The sequence below is a fragment of the Emydura macquarii genome, unplaced genomic scaffold (assembly GCF_026122565.2).
Source record: "Emydura macquarii macquarii isolate MOO-44397 ecotype Brisbane River unplaced genomic scaffold, CSIRO-AGI_Emac_v2 contig_890, whole genome shotgun sequence".
NCBI lineage: Eukaryota > Metazoa > Chordata > Testudines > Chelidae > Emydura > Emydura macquarii.
The window spans coordinates 116,935-134,463 of NW_027131027.1; the positions used below are offsets into that span (position 1 = coordinate 116,935).

General features: G+C 50.3%; 1 protein-coding gene and 1 long non-coding RNA gene across 4 annotated transcripts in view; one reads left to right on the forward strand and one right to left on the reverse strand.

Annotated features, from left to right (window-relative positions):
* The window catches only part of CALB2 (calbindin 2), a 52,728-nt gene that overhangs the window by 13,423 nt on the left and 21,776 nt on the right, over positions 1-17,529 (forward strand). For all 3 annotated transcript variants that reach the window (XM_067543491.1, XM_067543492.1, XM_067543490.1), the window contains exon 2: positions 15,073-15,149. In XM_067543491.1, the coding sequence (XP_067399592.1) occupies positions 15,073-15,149 (77 nt within the window). The remainder of the gene's footprint in view (positions 1-15,072; positions 15,150-17,529) is intronic.
* On the reverse strand, positions 4,661-6,047 carry LOC137149870 (uncharacterized). The gene is made up of 2 exons (XR_010918855.1): positions 5,885-6,047; positions 4,661-5,407 (listed from the first exon to the last, which is right to left on the reverse strand). It is a non-coding gene; the product is annotated as an uncharacterized lncRNA (long non-coding RNA).

Sequence of the window (17,529 nt, forward strand, 5' to 3'; positions counted from 1 at the left end):
GGCATAGAGATGAATTGGAGTTAGAGAGAGAAAGGAAGGGAGACCGAATGGAAACTAATTGGCGATGGATTCATTAAGGGAGAGAGAAGGCACCGTTACCATAGGAACCCCAGCTTTAAGTGTTCATCAGCGTAGAAAGGCATTTAGTGTTTTGCAAGCCAGACAGCAACCACCCTTTGTACGCTGACCTTCCAGCCTGGCTGCCCACTGGCCTGGGGAAAGGCTGTTCAAACATCTGTGGGAGGCCTCAGACTGGCAATGGCTTGCCTGCACTCTTACTGGGAGGATTATTTTGTGGCAGCAAAGAGAAGTGGCCCCTTCCAGGAAGCCACTTGTGGAGTCCTGGGTATTGAGGGCCCAGAGTCAAGTTGCCAGAAGTTGACCAGCGAGGGACTGGCATTTCCAAAGTACATTTCAGGGCCAGTGAAAGGCTCTGGGCTGTTTGATCTCCAGTGACAAGAGGGCCACCCCCTGGGAAGTGGGGAGGAGCCAGAAGAACCCAGAAATCAACTAATGGGACAAATGAACAGTGCAGAGATGGGTCAAAGGTACAACAGAAGAGCATCAGCGCGAGGTCCAAAGCGGAGAAGCCCGGACGGCTCCCACTGTGCTGGGAAGAGGGGAGTGAGCGGAACTCTGCTTGGATGTATGTGTGGGTGCAGGGCACCAGCCTTTTTGATCGGTGTGTGGTGGGGCTCTGCCCAGGGAAACAAGGAGGTCAAAAGAAGCCAAGAGTCAAGGAAAAACAAAAGAGAAAGGGGGGCACAGGTCATGGGACCAGAACAAGGGATCTACGAGAAGACAGCAAGCAGAGACTCCTGGACCACATCCATTGCTCCAAGAGGACACTGAGGGTCAGTGGGGGCCATCCAGTGGAGTGCTGTGTGGATGGAAGGTGCCACTGCGATAGTCCAGAGACTGAAGTCTTCTAGCCCCACAGGGGCCATGGCAGTGGAAGCCTCCCCAATGCACATCAGCAATGGCCCCTGAGACTGAGACACACCCAGGGTCAATTCCTCGCTCTGCCACAGGGTCCTGGGTGATCCTGAAGAAGGGACTTAGGCTCTCTCTGTGCCTCACTTCCCCATCTATAATATGATGGTAACAGCCCTTCCCTGCCTCCCAGGAGAGTTGCAAGGACACTTCTGTTTAACAGTGTGAGGGGCTTGGATAACAGGGGCCATCGCAGTACCCACCAGGGGACATTTGTGTAATGACCAACCCTCAAGGGAAGTTTCGAATTAACTCCTCCATGAGATGTTGGCTTAGGCCCTGAAGCAATGCAAGCTTCTCGCCCTTCTGCATTTTGGAGTTGGTGCATGTATATTCCTAGTTAATCTATCTGTGGATGTTCTCACTATCCATAGAAATGTCCGAGTCTTTTCTGAATCCTGCTAAGCTCTTGGCCTCAGTGATATCTTGTAACAATGAGTTCCACAGGCTAATTATGCATTGTGTAAAAACAGTTTCTTTTTTTTGGGTCAAAAGTAAGTAAACAAAGAGTTCTAGTGATAGATACTGAATGTCTATATTAACAGAAAATTGGCACTGCATGAATATCAAGTTGTGCTATTAGCTACAGAGCATATGGGCTGTTTATCTATAATATGAGGAGGTATTTATCTCTTGGGAATTTTAACAAGTGAGCCTCTGTTACACAAAACACTGGGGTACCAGCTCACTGGCCTATCAATAAACTTCTTCCAAGAGCAGCTAATGCCAGAGGACTCAGAGGAAGATAAGAACTCCTAATTATGCATAGGAACACCAATGCAGTGCAGCCTATGGAAGGTTGGGGGATGAGTACATAATTTCTCCTGACCACAGCAGCCATCAGTGTATGTCCTGAAGGATGAGACTGACTTATCTTTTGCTTGCAATAGCTGCAGGTATTTATAAAATCATCCTGGTAAATTCCAGCCATAGTGTCTGCCACAATGGCCTTCTGCAGCAGTGGACTCCCCTCAGGTGGAGAAGCATTTCCAGCTGTTGACCCCCACCATTCTCATTATGTGAGAAAGAAGGAACTGGTCACTTTTCACTGCACCCTTTGTAACTGAATCCCGCAGACTTATCCCATCTTACTGCTTGATCCTAGTCTTTGCAGTAGGTAAGTCCCGCAAGCCCCTTCATTCCAATCAAAGAGCTGCCATCTGGAGAAGGAGTTGGTGAACGGGCAATGTAAGCCTCTTAGGGCAAGGACTGTCATTTGTGATATGAGTTGTACAGGGCCTACCACAAGGAGCCCAACCACAAACGCTAACACTAAACACCCTAGGGAAGGGATGGGCAACTGGTGGCATAGGGGCTGCATCTGGCCTGCCAGATCATTTTGTTTGGCCTGCCACAATCCAGTTCAGAGCAGTTAATCTGGCAGTGCCAGGGCCAGGAAGGATCAGGATGAGGCATGGGCCCAGCCCGAGGGTGGACGTGTGTCACATGACATTGTGGTGAGAGCCAACGGGCAGGGGCAGGAAGCTCTGTTCAACCCTGTGGGACAGGAGCTGCCATGGCAGGGTTAGGTCAGGGCAGGCCTGGTCTCCAAACCCCCAAATGCCGAGGGCAGGACCCAGCCATCTCAGCCCGCCAAAGGGTGTTAGTGCATTTTTGGGGCCCTCGCCTACCTTAAAAGTGGCCCATCCCTGCCCTAGGGATGGAAATGGACTGGACAAGGTGATACCGTTGGCTCCTGAGCGCTGGTGTGCAAGCTCAGCTGGGAGGCCTCCCTGGCTCAATGCACCAGGAGGCCCATGAGGCCTTGGGGCCTGTGGTTCTGAGGAAGCTCTTTGGAAGAAGACAGGCTGAGGGAGCTGGATGCATAGGAGCAGCTGGAAACATGCACTGTACTGACTTGCCATGGGGAGGAGCTGCAGCTCGGTCACCCCACACAGGGAGTGTGGTGTTCTTTGCACTCAAATACTGAGAGCTGGGATATAACAGCGCCCAGTGCCTGCAGGCTGCAGCCTGCCACTGTCTGATGTGCCCCTGCCTGGGCTTCCATGGTGGAGAGCAACCTTTCATCTCTTCAGTCACGCCCTGCCTTCTGACACAACGGCTGCTCCACGCAGACATAGCTTGGGAGGGAGGGAGGCGTTAGTGACAAGGCAGGGCTAGATGGGGAGGGAGGCCAGCAGGAGGCGCTGCAGGCAGCACGCACCAAGAATGATGAGTTGCCTTGCAATAGCTGTGCTAGAAGTTACCTTCTGCTGCAAGCTTGTTCCTGTCCATGTTGTCAGTGACAGCTCAGGACTGAATGATGGAGAATAAGGTCTGGGTGGCACAGCGGATGTAGGGTCTCTGGGCAGACACTGGGTGGATGCTGCTGCTCCCTTCTAATACAACACTAACAGGGACCACGCGGCACCCGTGGATCCTCTGGGTTTTTCCAGCCGGAGGCCCCCAGTCACAGCGGGCTAACTTCTGATCCCACGGAAGCCAGCGGCTACATTGCCCTGGCCCCAGCTGGGTGTGCAGCGCAGCAGTCCCTGCTAGCGTATGTGACAGGTCCCCTCACTATTTAGCCACTCAGACACCACAGCGTCTTCGGCTAATTGCATCCCCCAGAGCCAAAGGAGGAGGCTCCTGTCTCCAATGCAGTGGCCTGTGCAGTCTCTGCTAGGAAGGAAGCTGCACCCTTTGAGGCTGAACTTGCTGGGCTGTGGGGATGCATGTGAAAGAGGGAATGGGCCAGTAAGAGGGTAAGAGTGTGACTGCAAGTAGTTCAGGTACTAGTCTGGGCCTGGATTCAAGTCCCTGCTTCGGTAACCTCAGGTGAGGCATTTCCTCACTTCGTGCCTCAGACAGCTCTTCTCTGCCACAGAGAGGCTAAAGCCATCAGAGACTGAGGGGCTCAGATACTATAGGAATGGAAGCTGTCACAACACTGCCTACCCGGGCTGCATTCAGTCCTGGGTCAATTCCCCTCTTGGGCTCCTCAGTATCCAACAGCTTATGTTGAAGTTATCACATAACACCCTCCTTGGAGCCCTGGTTCATTAACCAATCTCACAAGGAAACCCAGGGACTCCCACCTGGCCTTTCTTGTGGACTGCCACCACCTGGTACAGGGTTGCACTTGCAGAAGCTTTCACTAACAAGACTTGCTTTCCACACTCCAGCCTTCCTTGCTCACTCTTGCACTCACAGACTCTCTGCCTGGGCGATAGCCTAGAGCAGCTCTCCCACCCCTCCTGCTCTCTGAGGCTATGTCTACACTGCAAAGGACACCACATCCACGGCAGAGTCTCAGAGACCAGGTCAGCTGACTCAGGTGCATGCTACAAGGCTAAAAACTGTGCAAACATTCAGACTCTGAGACCCCCCCCCCCCCATCACCAGGTTTCAAAGCCCAGGTTCTAACCCAAATGGGAGCATCTACACTGCTGTTTTCAGCCTTGCAGCACAAGCCCAGGTCAGTTGACCGAGGCACTGAGACTTGCTGCTACAGGTTTTTGATACCCCTAGCCTCTCCCTCCTCTCTATCAGACAGCAACTCCCACAACTTGGATTCTGTTTGATCCCCACCCCCAGAGAATCTGATATAGCCATGTGATCAGCCTGGCATGTGACTGCTCATTTTCTGCACCTGGGGAGGTGAGTTAAGTATCACAGGTACACTGCACCTATTTCCCCTTAAAGGGCCAGTCAACATGTTACACTGCTAGATACAACAAATGGGCCAATTCCTGGCATCCTCTCAGTCCTTTCACAGACAGAATTGCCATTGCCTTCAGGGTGGTTTTTATCTTGCATAAGGGCTTATCCCATCATGAAGGGCAGGTGCTTTAATGGAGACTCACAACAATACCATCCCAAAGATGCCCTGTCTGGGCTCTGGGTTGAAGAGGGAGGCCCAGGAAGGAGAACTCCAATACAGCTTCATTTCTGGTGCCCCAGCATCATGGCTGTACCTAGTCTAGCAGCAGTGGTGCTTGCAGACATGATCAGAACAACTCCAACCTGCTGTTTATGTGGCTGCCAGGTTCCCAGCTCTCTCAGCATTGATTGATGGTTGCGTGTTTTAACTCAAGGCTGGTGTTCGACTCCTGCTATGTCAGCTTCCTCTCTGTGCAGCCATTTCTCACAGTGACCCTCAGGCCAAGGACTGTCAGGCATTTGCAAGTTTGGTGTTCTGTAGCTAAGCCTCAGTGCCATGAAACTGGGAGCAATTCTCAATGCAACAAGCAGAGAAGAAGCAGGCCCCAAGCACTGCCTTCCCAGCCCAGCTGCCGCTGTGGTGAGCAGGAACCACTGCAAGCGAGAACAGCAGCTAGTGGGGGAGGGGGGATGTGCTTCCACTGGACCATTTCATCTCACAGCTACCGCTCATGGATCCGATCTGTCCTGGGACATTACAGCAAACTGCCCTGACCACCGCTGCCCTGGAGCCCAGCAGCAGTCCCATTCCCTGTCAGGATGGCACCAAACACACAGTCAGCCCTTAATACTCAATGTATAGGAAATATAAAAGGAAAGTCCCTGCCCTGGGCAGCTTACAGTCTAAAGCCCGGAGAGGGATATCTGTGGATGGGTCACTTGCCAGCCAGTGCGCCGCTTCAGGGCCAGGCACGGTGCAACAGCCTCCTCAACTCTAGCATCCCCGGTCCACAGCCCCCCTCAGCTGGCACTGGTCTACCCCATCTCACAGCTCAGCCCTCCAGCCAGCCCACTTATAGTTCCCATCCCTTCCAGAGGAGTAAAGAGTCCAACAAACAGAGAGGACAATGACCTTGTGCCAGGCCTTCAGCCCCACCCAGAGCGCAATGGTCCTTGTCCCCCCCTTGCATCGTGGGGGAGGGGTTTACATCCCCTGCCTTGGGGTCAGTAGGGAAACTCAGGCTTCTCCCTCTATTCTGGGTTCCAGCCCACCCACCCTGTACTTAACAGCTAATATTTGCTTCGTCTGACTCCATGCTGCTTCCTGGTCTATTTCCTGCCTTCATCTGCCTCCCGGGCCCAGCCCCTTTCAGAGGCCAATGCCTGCCAGTTCTTTAGTCTCTGGAGAGTCCAGTTTCTTAAGATATTTCACAGTTTATACCAAACTGGCATTTCACAGTTTATACCAAATTCTAGTCATGCTCCCTGGTACTGCCTGATGCTTGGTGTGTAGGCTCTTAGTCAAGCTGTTGCTGGTTAGCCAATTAGCTCACCCCCTGGCCACTCTGCCTGTTAGTGGCCGGGCAGGTTGGGGTTTATACACCCCATCACATGGTCTCAAACCTTTTAATAGGCCCTGCTTGCATTGCAGAAATTTAGTGCAAACCCTGATGTAGACACACTGCACAGATGTTAAGTTGGGCTTACTCCGTAAACCGTACCGGCAGGGAAATGATTAAGTGAGATATACCCAGCTAATTTGGCAAGTGACCCACACCCACATGCTGCAAAGGAAGGTGAAAACTCCCAAAGTCACCACTTGGGGGAAAAGTCCTTCCTGACCCTACATATGGTGATCAGTTAGACCCAGAGCATGTGAGCAAGAATCAACCAGTCCATAATCAGCACTGGCTGGCTGTTGGTTTCTGAGTAGAGTGCAATTTGTTGGTGTTGACCTATGAAGTCCTAAATGCTTGGGATCTCAAAGGCAAGGTGATCTAGTGGGTAGAGCAATGGACTAGAACTCGGTTCTATTCCAAACTCTGCCACTGGCCTGCTGGGTGACCTTGGGCAAGTCACTGCCCCCTTCTGTGCCTCAGTTTTCCCATCCCCAGGGGATAATGATTCTGACCTCCTTTGTAGAGTGCTTTGGATGCTACAGCTAGATAAGAGCTAGGGGTTATTATTACTTGAGAGAGGCCTCTAGCACCTGACTGGGCTGCAGCAGCAGTCGTGAGCGTTGAAGGTGATCAAGCTGGTTGAAAAGAAGGAGCTTCTGACAGGGCATTTTCCCTGAGCACGACTTGACTGAGGAATTCCCTCCCTCCCACCGTGTCTGAAGCAATCCCAAGCTGCCCTTTGGGACATGCTGCAAATGCCATCTTTCAGAAGGAAGTTTGGGAGCTGTTGCCCTGTGGCCTCTTATTGGGAGTCAGAGCTGGGGAAAGTTGAGGTATGCTTCCTGCTGCTGGGCCAGTTTCCATTGCACAGGGGCTTGTTGCTGGAGGGTTTGAATATTATGGGTTGTGTATTTAATGGATTGTAAGATGGCTACAGACTGCCACATTCCACACCTGAGGTGGTTGCATTTTAGTGGTGGTCAAACTAATTTCTCTGGTGAGTTCTGCACTCTTTCAAGGTACAAGAAAGGAGCAATATAAATGTAAGTTATCATTATGCACAACCAAAGGGCATATGAATGCGTTTTTAAGACAGATTCAGTGGATGATTTTCTTTTACTATTAGTGCATTCACTGAAGTTTCATCTCAAAATATAAGAAATGATCTGATCAAGTTGGGGGAGACTCATTTACCACATTTCCTCTTAACCCCTCCCCCCAATTTTGGTATACTAACTTCTAAAAAGGATCTGAATGGGACCCATTTTTCTTTATTCCCCCTATCTCCTGAAATTTAAAAAGGGGTGGGGTTAACTCTCAGACTGATAAGAAGAGAGAAGTAGGTTAGCAGACTGACACCTTGTGCAGCAAGTCAAAGCCCAGACAGAGCATTGTGGGCTGAGCTGTAAATACCTGAAATGAGAGGCTTATCGTGGAAATGCTGCCAGACTATTAACTACAGCTCTAGGCGTAGAATAAAGCTAAACAGGACCTGGATTGATGCAATGTAAAACAGCACTGGTTGGGTTGGTTTGGTTTTGGGGTTTTTTGTCCCCCCTCCCCTTCTTTTATTGTGTGCTCCTGGAGCTGGGGAGAGAGCAAGCATTCTTTCAAACATGGTGAGGAGGATCCAAATCCACTGGATTCCAACAAACCCTGGCATGAATCACGTCCCACACCAGCCCTTGCAAGTGCCTCTCTAAGCAAGCCAGACACCCATTATGCCCAATATAATGGGAAGGATGGTTCAGTGGTTAGAGCTGTAGCCTAGTATACAGGAGACCTGATGCTCTGTCACAGACATCCCATGTGACCTTGTGTGGGTCACTTAGCTCCATTTGTAAAATGTGGTAATGGCACTTCCCTACTGCAGAGAAGTGTTGCCAGGATCAATCCTTAACATCCATAACAGACAGGGAGTAGCTCAGACGCTATGGTCTCAGGGGTCCTACCAGTCCCATAGAACAACTATCTCGCCCACTGCTACGTTACAAGAGCACACACATCTGAGCCCACAGGCCTGCTTAGTGTTACAGATCTGACCTTTAGGAAAAGCTTTGATTCACCTTGCTGCTGTAGCTGGCCCAGGCAGGCAAACAGGCTAGGTCTTGCTATGCTTGTCACCTACTACATGTTGGTATGAGATCCTGTCAGGTTGTTGACTTGGGCACGTGGCTTTTATTTGTTTTTCTCCATCCCACATGGTAACCAGAAATGATAGGTACCAAGCTTCACTCCTCTGGATGGCAATCCCACCCCATTATCAGGCTCATTCGTGAGTTACTGGCTGCTATACTGTCTGTGAACTGTGTCCTCCCTCTTGCTTGAGAAATCAGACAGACTTCAAGCTGCCGGGCACATATTCATGTTCTTCCTGTACATTTTAAATGGAGATGGGATCTGTGCCACTCACCTGGACCCCCAAACAGACAGGGTGGGGTCTAAGGCCTTCATCATTGTGTAACCCTTCTGCCAGCCAGAGCCGGCAGCAGCAAAGGGCCGGGTTCTATACCTAGCGGTTCCTGTCAATGATATAACACCAAACTGGCTCACGCCCCCACCCAGTCACCTAGAAACCACACATACCCCCTTGGGTGCCCCCAAAAGGCAATACTTCCCCTGTTGCAAGCACAGAGTCTGAGTGTAGAAAGTAAACCTTTTAATAACAGGAAGAAAGTAGCACAGCATTGGTTTGGGAAAACAATGCAAACAGAACTCAGTGAGCTGAACCCACCCCAGCCCTGAGTATGTGGGTGTGTCCTTTGCCTCTCCCTTCTTGCTTCCCCTGCCCTATCGACCTTTGTTTGCACTATCCACCTCTCAGTTGTGGGGCTCTGCCAGTCCCCTGTGCTGGCTCCTGCCACCAGCCAAATGAGGACTTGTCTGGTCCCTTCTGCTGCAGGCTCCAATGGCCACCTGCAGGCTCCAATGGCTGCTGGCTCCCACCTCCTCAGCAAGTCTTCTGCAGTCTCCAGACCTTACCAAGTCCTGTCGGCTGACTCCCACTGCCTGCAGGCCTTACCGAGTCCCCTTTGCTGGGGGTCAGTCTCTCAAGACTTCCTAGTTCCTTTAGTGATTGCAGCTCTCAGTGAGTTTCAGCTCTCATTCATAGGAATACCTCTACAGACATTGGAATAATGTTGCTGCTTTTTAACAAGACAAAAGACTTGAAAAGAAGTAATTTATTTTACCTTTTAACAGTGGGAGAAGATAGTCCAACCATGCCTGAGGTTAACCTTTTGTCAGAACTAGTACCCCCTCCACAGGATGGTGACTGTACTATCTTTTACAGAGGCTGTTTCCCTTTACAGTTGCTGGCATTTGAACACCTCCTTTGTTGAATTCTGTTCAGATGAGAGTGAATCTTTCCTCAAAACAGACTAAGCACAGATCGGTTGACATTTGTTCATATAATAGGGAGATGACATTTCATTACCCCTGCAGCTAACACTCCAGTGATTTGTAACTCAACACCAGCCAAACTGACCATTTCCCATCATGTTACTCAGCACTGAGGTGTGCTTATGCAGATACAGAGCCCGTGCAAATAAAGTGTGCCTCCCCTCCTCCTCTGCAGCTGGCTGAGCAAGGGGAAGGTTACTCTGACACTCAGACCTTGCTTACATCTGTAAGTTAGTGATCTGTGACTTACCGCCCTATACAGCAGCTAGGTACTACATACTCAGATTTGGAAGCTAGTGCAGGAGTCCTGCTTCCTGCCCAATGAAGGGCAGGCATGCTGCAGGTAGAGGCAGAAAGGCAAGGGCCTGAGCAGAGCTGTAGAAGAATCTGTGTTTGCATTTCACAGGGTTCCATGCTAAGCTTTGCTTCCCTTGGTTTGCAGCTAAGGCTTTTGTGAGACTGGGGATAACTGGTTGGGCAGCAGCGCTGCTGAGAAGGCTCTGGGAGTGGGATCACAACTTCAGCATGAGTCAGCAACGTGATGCTGTTGCAAAAAAAGCAAATGCAATTTTCGGTTGCATTAACAAAAGCATAGCATGCAAGTTACAGGAAGTGACAGTACCATTCTACTTGGTGCTGGTAATGCCTCAGTTGGAGCACTGTGTCCAATTTTGGTCATTGCTGTACAGGCAGGATAAGGAGAAACTGGAAAGGAACCAGAGGCGAGCGACAAAGATGATGAAAGGGATGGAATGCAGGCCATATGAGCAAACGCTGAAGGATCTGGAGAACTACCAACCGGTCAGCCTCACCTGAGTCCCCGGAAAAATCATGGAGCAGGTCCTCAAGGAATCCATTTTAAGGCCCTTGGAAGAGAGGAAGGTGATCAGGAACAGTCAGCACGGATTCACCAAGGGAAAGTCATGCCTGACCAACCTGATTGCTTTCTACGAAGAGGTGACTGGCTCTGTTGATATGGGGAAAGTGGTGGATGTGATATACCTTGACTTTAGCAAACCTTTTGATATGGTCTCCCACAGTATTCTTATCAACAAGTTAAAGAAGTATGGGCTGGATGAATGGACTATAAAATGGATAGAGAACTGGCTAGATCATTGGGCTCAATGGGTAGTGATCAATTAGTCCATGTCTAGCTGGCAGCCGGTCACAAGCGGAGTGCCTCAGGGGTCAGTTCTGGGGCTGGTTTTGTTCAACATCTTCATCAATGATCTGGAGGATGGGGTAGATTGCACCCTCAGCAAGTTTGCAGATGACACTAAGCTGGTGGGAGTGGTAGATACCCTGGAAGATAGGGATAGGATACAGAAGGACCTAAACAAACTGGAGGATTGGGCCAAAAGAAATCTGATGAGGTTAAACAAGGACAAATGCAGAGTCCTGCACTTAGGACGGAAGAATCCCATGCACAGCTACAGACTGGGGACCGACGAGCAAGGCAGCAGTTCTGCAGAAAAGGACCTGAGGGTAACAGTGAATAAGAAGGTGGATATGAGTCAGCAATGTGCCCTGGTTGCCAAGAAGGCTAATAGCATATTGGGCTGCATTAGTAGGAGCATTGCCAGCAGATCATGGGAAGTGATCATTCCCCTCTATTTGGCATTGGTGAGGCCGCGTTTGGAGTATTGTGTCCAGTTTTGGGCCCCCCACTACAACAAGGATGTGGAGAAGTTAGAGAGAGTCCAGCGGAGGGCAACAAAAATGATTAGGGGGCTGGAGCCCAAGACTGATGAGGAGAGGCTGAGGGAACTAGGCTTGTTTAGTCTGCAGAAGAGAAGAATGAGGGGGGATTTGATAGCAGCCTTTAACTACCTGAAAGGGGGTTCCAGGGAGGATGGAGCTAGGCTGTTCTCGGTGGTGGCAGATGACAGAACAAGGAGCAATGGTCTCAAGTTGCAGTTGGGGAGGTCTAGGTTGGACATTCGGAAAAAGTTTTTCACCAGGAGGGTGGTGAAGCACTGGAATGGGTTACCTAGGGAGGTGGTGGAATCTCCATCTTTAGAAGTTTTTAAGCTGCGGCTTGACAAAACCCTGACTGGGATTATTTAGCTGAGGTTAGTCCTGCTCTGAGCAGGGGGTTGGACTAGATGACCTCCTGAGGTCCCTTCCAACTCTATGATTCTATGATCTGTATTTCAAATTGTGCTGGCTGGGTAGCGCCCCAGAGCGGATGGCCACAGAACAATAGCCTGCTTTATGGTGTATTAAGACATTTCCAGGTGCAGGGGAAGAAGCCAGCATCACCTAATGAGTCACCAGGACTTGCCCATGTGACTCTGGACTCCATTTTGGTTCCTGTGAAATTCCACAGGACAGCATGGCCAGGGTCAGGGGGTATATAAGGCTGTGGCCTGGGAAACCATTTTGTCTTTGTTCCTGTTCAGCTACAGACATATACCTGCCTCTGGATCAATTCACTTGCAACTGAACCGAAGGACTAAGACCCATCCAGATACTGGATGTATTCCAGAGGAACTGTACAAGCCTGCAAACTCCACAATTCTCCCAGAAACTTGATGTATATGGACTTTCAATCATTTGTATGTATCTGATTTGCTTTGACCCTTTAACATTTCTCTTATGATTTCTTTCTTTCTTTTTGCAATAAACCTTTAGTTTAGTTACTAAAGGATTGGCTGGCAGCATGATATTTTGGGTAAAATCCAAACTTATATAAATCTGGTACTGTGGCTGACCCTTTGGGGTCAGAGGGAACCTTTTTAGTAAAGAGCATAGAGTTTAAATAACTGGTCTCTTTACTGGACCCAGTGGCTAATTGGGAGCCAGAATTTGAAATGCAGTAAAGGCGGCTGTGTGTATTTGTATACTGGCTTTTGTGGGGATTCAGAAGCGCAGTTTGTGGCTGGTTGGGAAGTCTGGTTTCAGTGCCACCCACCAGTGCTGGGAAAATCTGCTCTCCGTTTGCAGCCTGCCCTGACCTTGGCATTTTCAGGGGGCTACTCTGGGCACGGGACAGGTCACAGCACCCTCAACAAATTTGCAGTTGATACTAAGCTGGTGGGAGTAGTAGATACGCTGGACGGCAGGGCTAGGATACAGAGTGGCTTAGACAAATTTGTGGATTGGGCAAAAAAAAATCTGATGAGGTTCAACAAGGACAAGTGCAGAGTTCTGCACTTAGGACGGAAGAATCCCATGCACTGCTACAGAGTGGGGACCTACTGGCTAGGCAGCAGTTCTGCAGACAAGAACCTGGAGGTTACAGTGGACAAGAAGCTGGATATGAGTAAACAGTGTGCCCTTATTGCCAAGAAAGTTAACGGCATATTGGACTGCATTAGTAGGAGGATTGTTAGCAGATCGAGGGAAGTGATTATTCCCTTCTATTCAGCACAGGTGAGGCCACATTTGGAGTATTGTGTCCAGTTTTGGGCCCCTTGCTACAGAAGGGATGTGGACAAATTGGAAAGAGTCCAGTGGAGGGCAACAAAAATGATTAGGGAGTTGGAGCACTTGACTTATGAGGAGAGGCTGAGGGAACTAGGCTTGTTTAGTCTGCAAAGGAGAAGAATGAGGGGGGATTTGATAGCAGCCTTTAACCACCTGAAAGGGGGCTCCAGGGAGGATGGAGTTGTTTGTTCTCAGTGGTGGTAGATGGCAGAACTAGGAGCAATGGTCTCAAGTTGCAGTGGGGGAGATCTAGTTTGGATAGTAGGAAAACCTTTTCCACTGGGAGGGTGGTGAAGCACTGGAATGGGTTACCTAGGGAGGTCATGGAATCTCCATCCTTAAAGGTTTTTAAGGTGCGGCTTGACAAAGCCCTGGCTGGAATGTTTTAACTGGGGTTGGTCCTGCTTTGAGCAGGGAGTTGGACTAGATGGCCTCCTAAGGTCCCTTCCAAGCCTCATCTTCTATGATTCTATGAATTTGTGAGAGGGGAGTTGTGACCCAGCTCATGGTGTGGCAGTGCCACTCTCTCAAGTTTGGCCGACCTGCACTACTGCCATCTTGACAGCTGGGCCAAATTGAGTGGCGCTGCCAGCTCAGAGGTTGCAGTGACTGGCGCAGGGAGATGAGCCCAGCTAGCCTGGTGGGACAGGAGCTGCCACGCCAACCTTTGAAACATTCTGGAGACCCAATTTTGGGTCCCGACCCACAGGTTGAGAGACCCTGCTCTAGATAACCCTTGCAGTCCCTTCTGACCGTCTGATTCCATGACTTTGTGAAATGCAAAGTGCGCTGGGCAGGGGGAAAGGGTGTGGCAGGGGTTTGACAGTGTCACTGGGGCTGTGATGGGCAGGAGGGGATGGGACAAGGCAGCATGAGGGTTAAAGAGAGGCATGTTTTGGAGCAAAGCATTGCTTGGGGCTGTGCAGGATGTGCTGCTTTCAATTTGCAGAGGTTGTCTCTATTGGGCCAGTTTTGGACCAACGCAACAAAGCTCTGCCTGTCTTCCAGTAGTGAGGCAAGAGCCTGGATGCAACAGCCTTGCACTTTAGATCTGGATTTAACACGTTGCACCTTGGACCCATGTCCAGTTCTCTCCTGGTACCATAAGTGAGCCCAGGCCATTTGGCCTTAGCTCTGGGCCTGGTTTGGAAGATTTCATTGAGCACCAGCAACATTCCACCCCTTTGGGCTCTGCCTTGGCAGGAGTGAATTCTGCCAAAGGGAAATTCAGAGAAGAGACACCCCGGAATCTTTGCTGCTCTTTCCTGAGCCCTTTCCTTGCCCCTGCTGTGTTGCTGACTCCTGAGCTGAGTTTACAGCAGAGTAGCTGGAGATGCTTCTTTCTGCCGGTGGTCGGGGTTAGGGAAGCATGGCAAGGGAACTCCCTAGACACACAGGACTCCTCCAGTTAGATGGATTAAGGCAATCCAGAGCCACAGGTACTGGGTCCTTGAGGCTGTATGCCCACGCCTTGGGCCCTGGCTCTGCCCTTGTTGGGAGAGGAGTTGGCAGGGGGCCTCCATTCTCAAACAGGCAAGAGAAGCAGTATGGAGCCCCGTTGTCTCCACCAACAGCAGTGGGGAGGCTGTGGGGGGCATTCAAGACATACTTCAGCAGACAGGTGAAAACACTTAAATATGTGGACCAGGCCGGTTGCACTCTTCTCCTCCTGCTGCACCCAGCTGTCTGCTGGGCCAGGTATAGGTTGCCCTGGAGCAAAAGGTCTTGGAGTTAGCCCCTATTGAGAAACAAGGAGCAGCTTCCCCTCTCTGAGTAATTGTCTCAGGTTCTCTGCAGACTCAGGCAGACATTGGTGCATTGGTTACACCTGGGCCACATTTTCAAGCTTTTCTTCCTAACCACAAAGGCTAGAAATTCACTTTAGGTTTTTTTTTAATCAAAGTTTAAATTCTGGTGTAATCACATGACTTCAGGAGTTGGGCCTTTCTACACAGGCCTTAATTTGGCCCTGCCTTAACTCCTTCACTGGCTCAACCACTCTTAACCACGTTTGTTTTTCTTGCAGGAAATGGCTACATTGAAGGCAAGGAACTGGAAAACTTCTTCCAGGAGCTGGAAAGTGCTAGAAAGGGAGCTGGAGTGGTAAGAAAAATACATTCCCTTTCTTCTTCCTGTTGTTCTTCCTCCTCCTCATTTTCTTTGTTCCCTCCTTCCCTGTTCTTCTGCTGACCTGAGTCTCCCGCACAGATCTGTGTTGCCTCATTCTCTGTGAGGGTTGCACTGAAGAGCCCCTGGGGTTCTCATGGAGCTAGAATCTATGCCTTTCTCCTTCAAGTTTTAAGGGTCATTCCCAGTAGCGACAGGCAAACTTCAAAAGGACTCAGGGCTTTAGATCTGACTCAGAATTGGCACGGTGTCCAAATCCTGGCTCCAAACAGCCCTGAACATTGGAAAAGTGTGGCTCTGAACTCTGTCTCAGGCCCACCTCTAGCATCCTTAATACCTGAGTGTGGGTGCCATTCTAAACCTCTTATTGATTGATGATCGGTCCTGACTCTTCAAAGTCAGCAGGACTTAACTAGTAATAAATATGTGTCTTTGCCAACGTATACTCGGGCAAGTATTTCCATGTATTGGGAAGTTAGGGTATTTTCCCCACATGCTCACATTACACACCTTACAGCTATGTCCAAGAAAACTACGGTCTCTCTGTAGACTGGGAACATCTGTTGCAAATACGCATTTGCAGGCTGCACTGCCTCTGCCACACCCAGTGTCTTATGATTTTATTGCGTCTTGCAATATTTGATGTTTTACTTAAAGCCCCAGCTCCTGGAGTCAAGTGATTGCATGAGGATCTATTGCAGACCCAATGGCCAGCTACAGGAAGGGCATGTGTGTGTGAAAGGTTCAGTAGGAGGTGCACTCCCCTCTGCATCACTATTGAGCCCACTGGTCCAGCATGGAGCTAGGGGTGCTGCGTGGCAAAGAGCAGGCTGGCCAGTCACTCTTCTGTATCAGTACTGATCTCGAGACCCCAGCAGCTGGCAGTGCCATATTTCAGCTGTCATTGGAAACTCAGATCATGGCCACTTGTGGCTTGTAAAGAACAGCTTTAAAATGGCCAATAAAACATTTTTAATACAAAAATAAGCTTTTAGCTCTCATGGTTTCCGCAGAACAGCTTGAGAATGTGCCCCAAGTACAACCTGGAGGTTCCGATACCAGAAGGCAAACAAAAAGCACCCCAAATGGATTATTTCTTTTCTAAAAACTCATGATTTCTAAGCCAATCTTCTGACTGGGAAGGGGCTGACTTGTGATTTTTAAACATCTGGGGTGGGCAGGACTGGTTGTCTCACCCCTTCCGTCGCCAGCCCTCGCTGGCCCTGAGCCAGACTGAAACCTGGTCAGAGCTTGTTTCTGATCAGCCTTAGTCAACTGAAAGAGCCACTGCTGAGCAATTCAGGGTATTTGCTACTCTCAGGCCCTAGCTACTGACTCTGTGGCCTGAGCCCAGTCCCACTCATCCAGACTGGAACCTGCTTGGCAGCGCAGAGCCCTGGCACCAAGCCAGCTCTGATCTTCTTCCATAGGAATCTTTTATTCTAGCCCTAACATCAGGGAGGGGAGGGGTGGTGTTGGGGGGAAAGGGTGGTCCCCGAAGATCCTCATTTATTCCTCTCATTTTCTACTCCCCTTCTCCCCAATACGACCCTCAAGTTCTGGCAAAATCATGGTACCGTTTCTCCAGCCAAGGCAAGCCAGAGATGAGCTTTCCCTGCAGCCCTGGCATTGCTACCTCTGACTGCGGGCAGGAGGGACGCCCCTGCCCTGCGTGGAGTCTGGCTATGCAGCCTCCGCAGGCCTGTCGGCATCCTTTCCCAACACTGGCATGAGACTGAACAAGGCTCTCCCGCTACCATGTGATCATTTGGCAGGCACGCGTGGCACAGGGCCTGGCAGACTGCTGGTGAATGCCTGTTCCATGTTCATTGGTGCATATGCAAGGCTGCAGCTGGGACGGACAGCAGAAATGATGGAATCACTGAAAACACTATCTCCCCTTGTTCCAAACAGCCACGGAGAGCAGGGCCTCACTTTGCTCAGAGGGGCTGTGGAACAAAAGGCTGCTGCTTTGATTGTTCTCTTGTCCTGGTGCTGAGCTCCCATTACGAAGGGGGGGGGGGTGAGCACAAGAGGCAGTGAAGTAGTCCCGCTCTATGCCGCTGTCCCCTCCATGCACAGCAGGGGGTCCCCAGCAGTCAAGGTTTGCTCACTCAGTCCAGCCATCTTACATGAGGTGAGCCCAGACACCTATCGGGTGTCTGCCTGTTCCTTAGCAGAGCCATTGCCCACCCCCTGGCGACTAATCACTGCTCAGTCCAGTCATCAGACTGCCCCCTGCTGGCCAGGCAAAACCCCTTGCCTAACCAAGCCCACGCTGCTTTAAAGCGGACCCAGCTGTCAGATTTCTCACACACTGAAGAACTGGCCCCACACAAAAGTCAATAGAATTCTA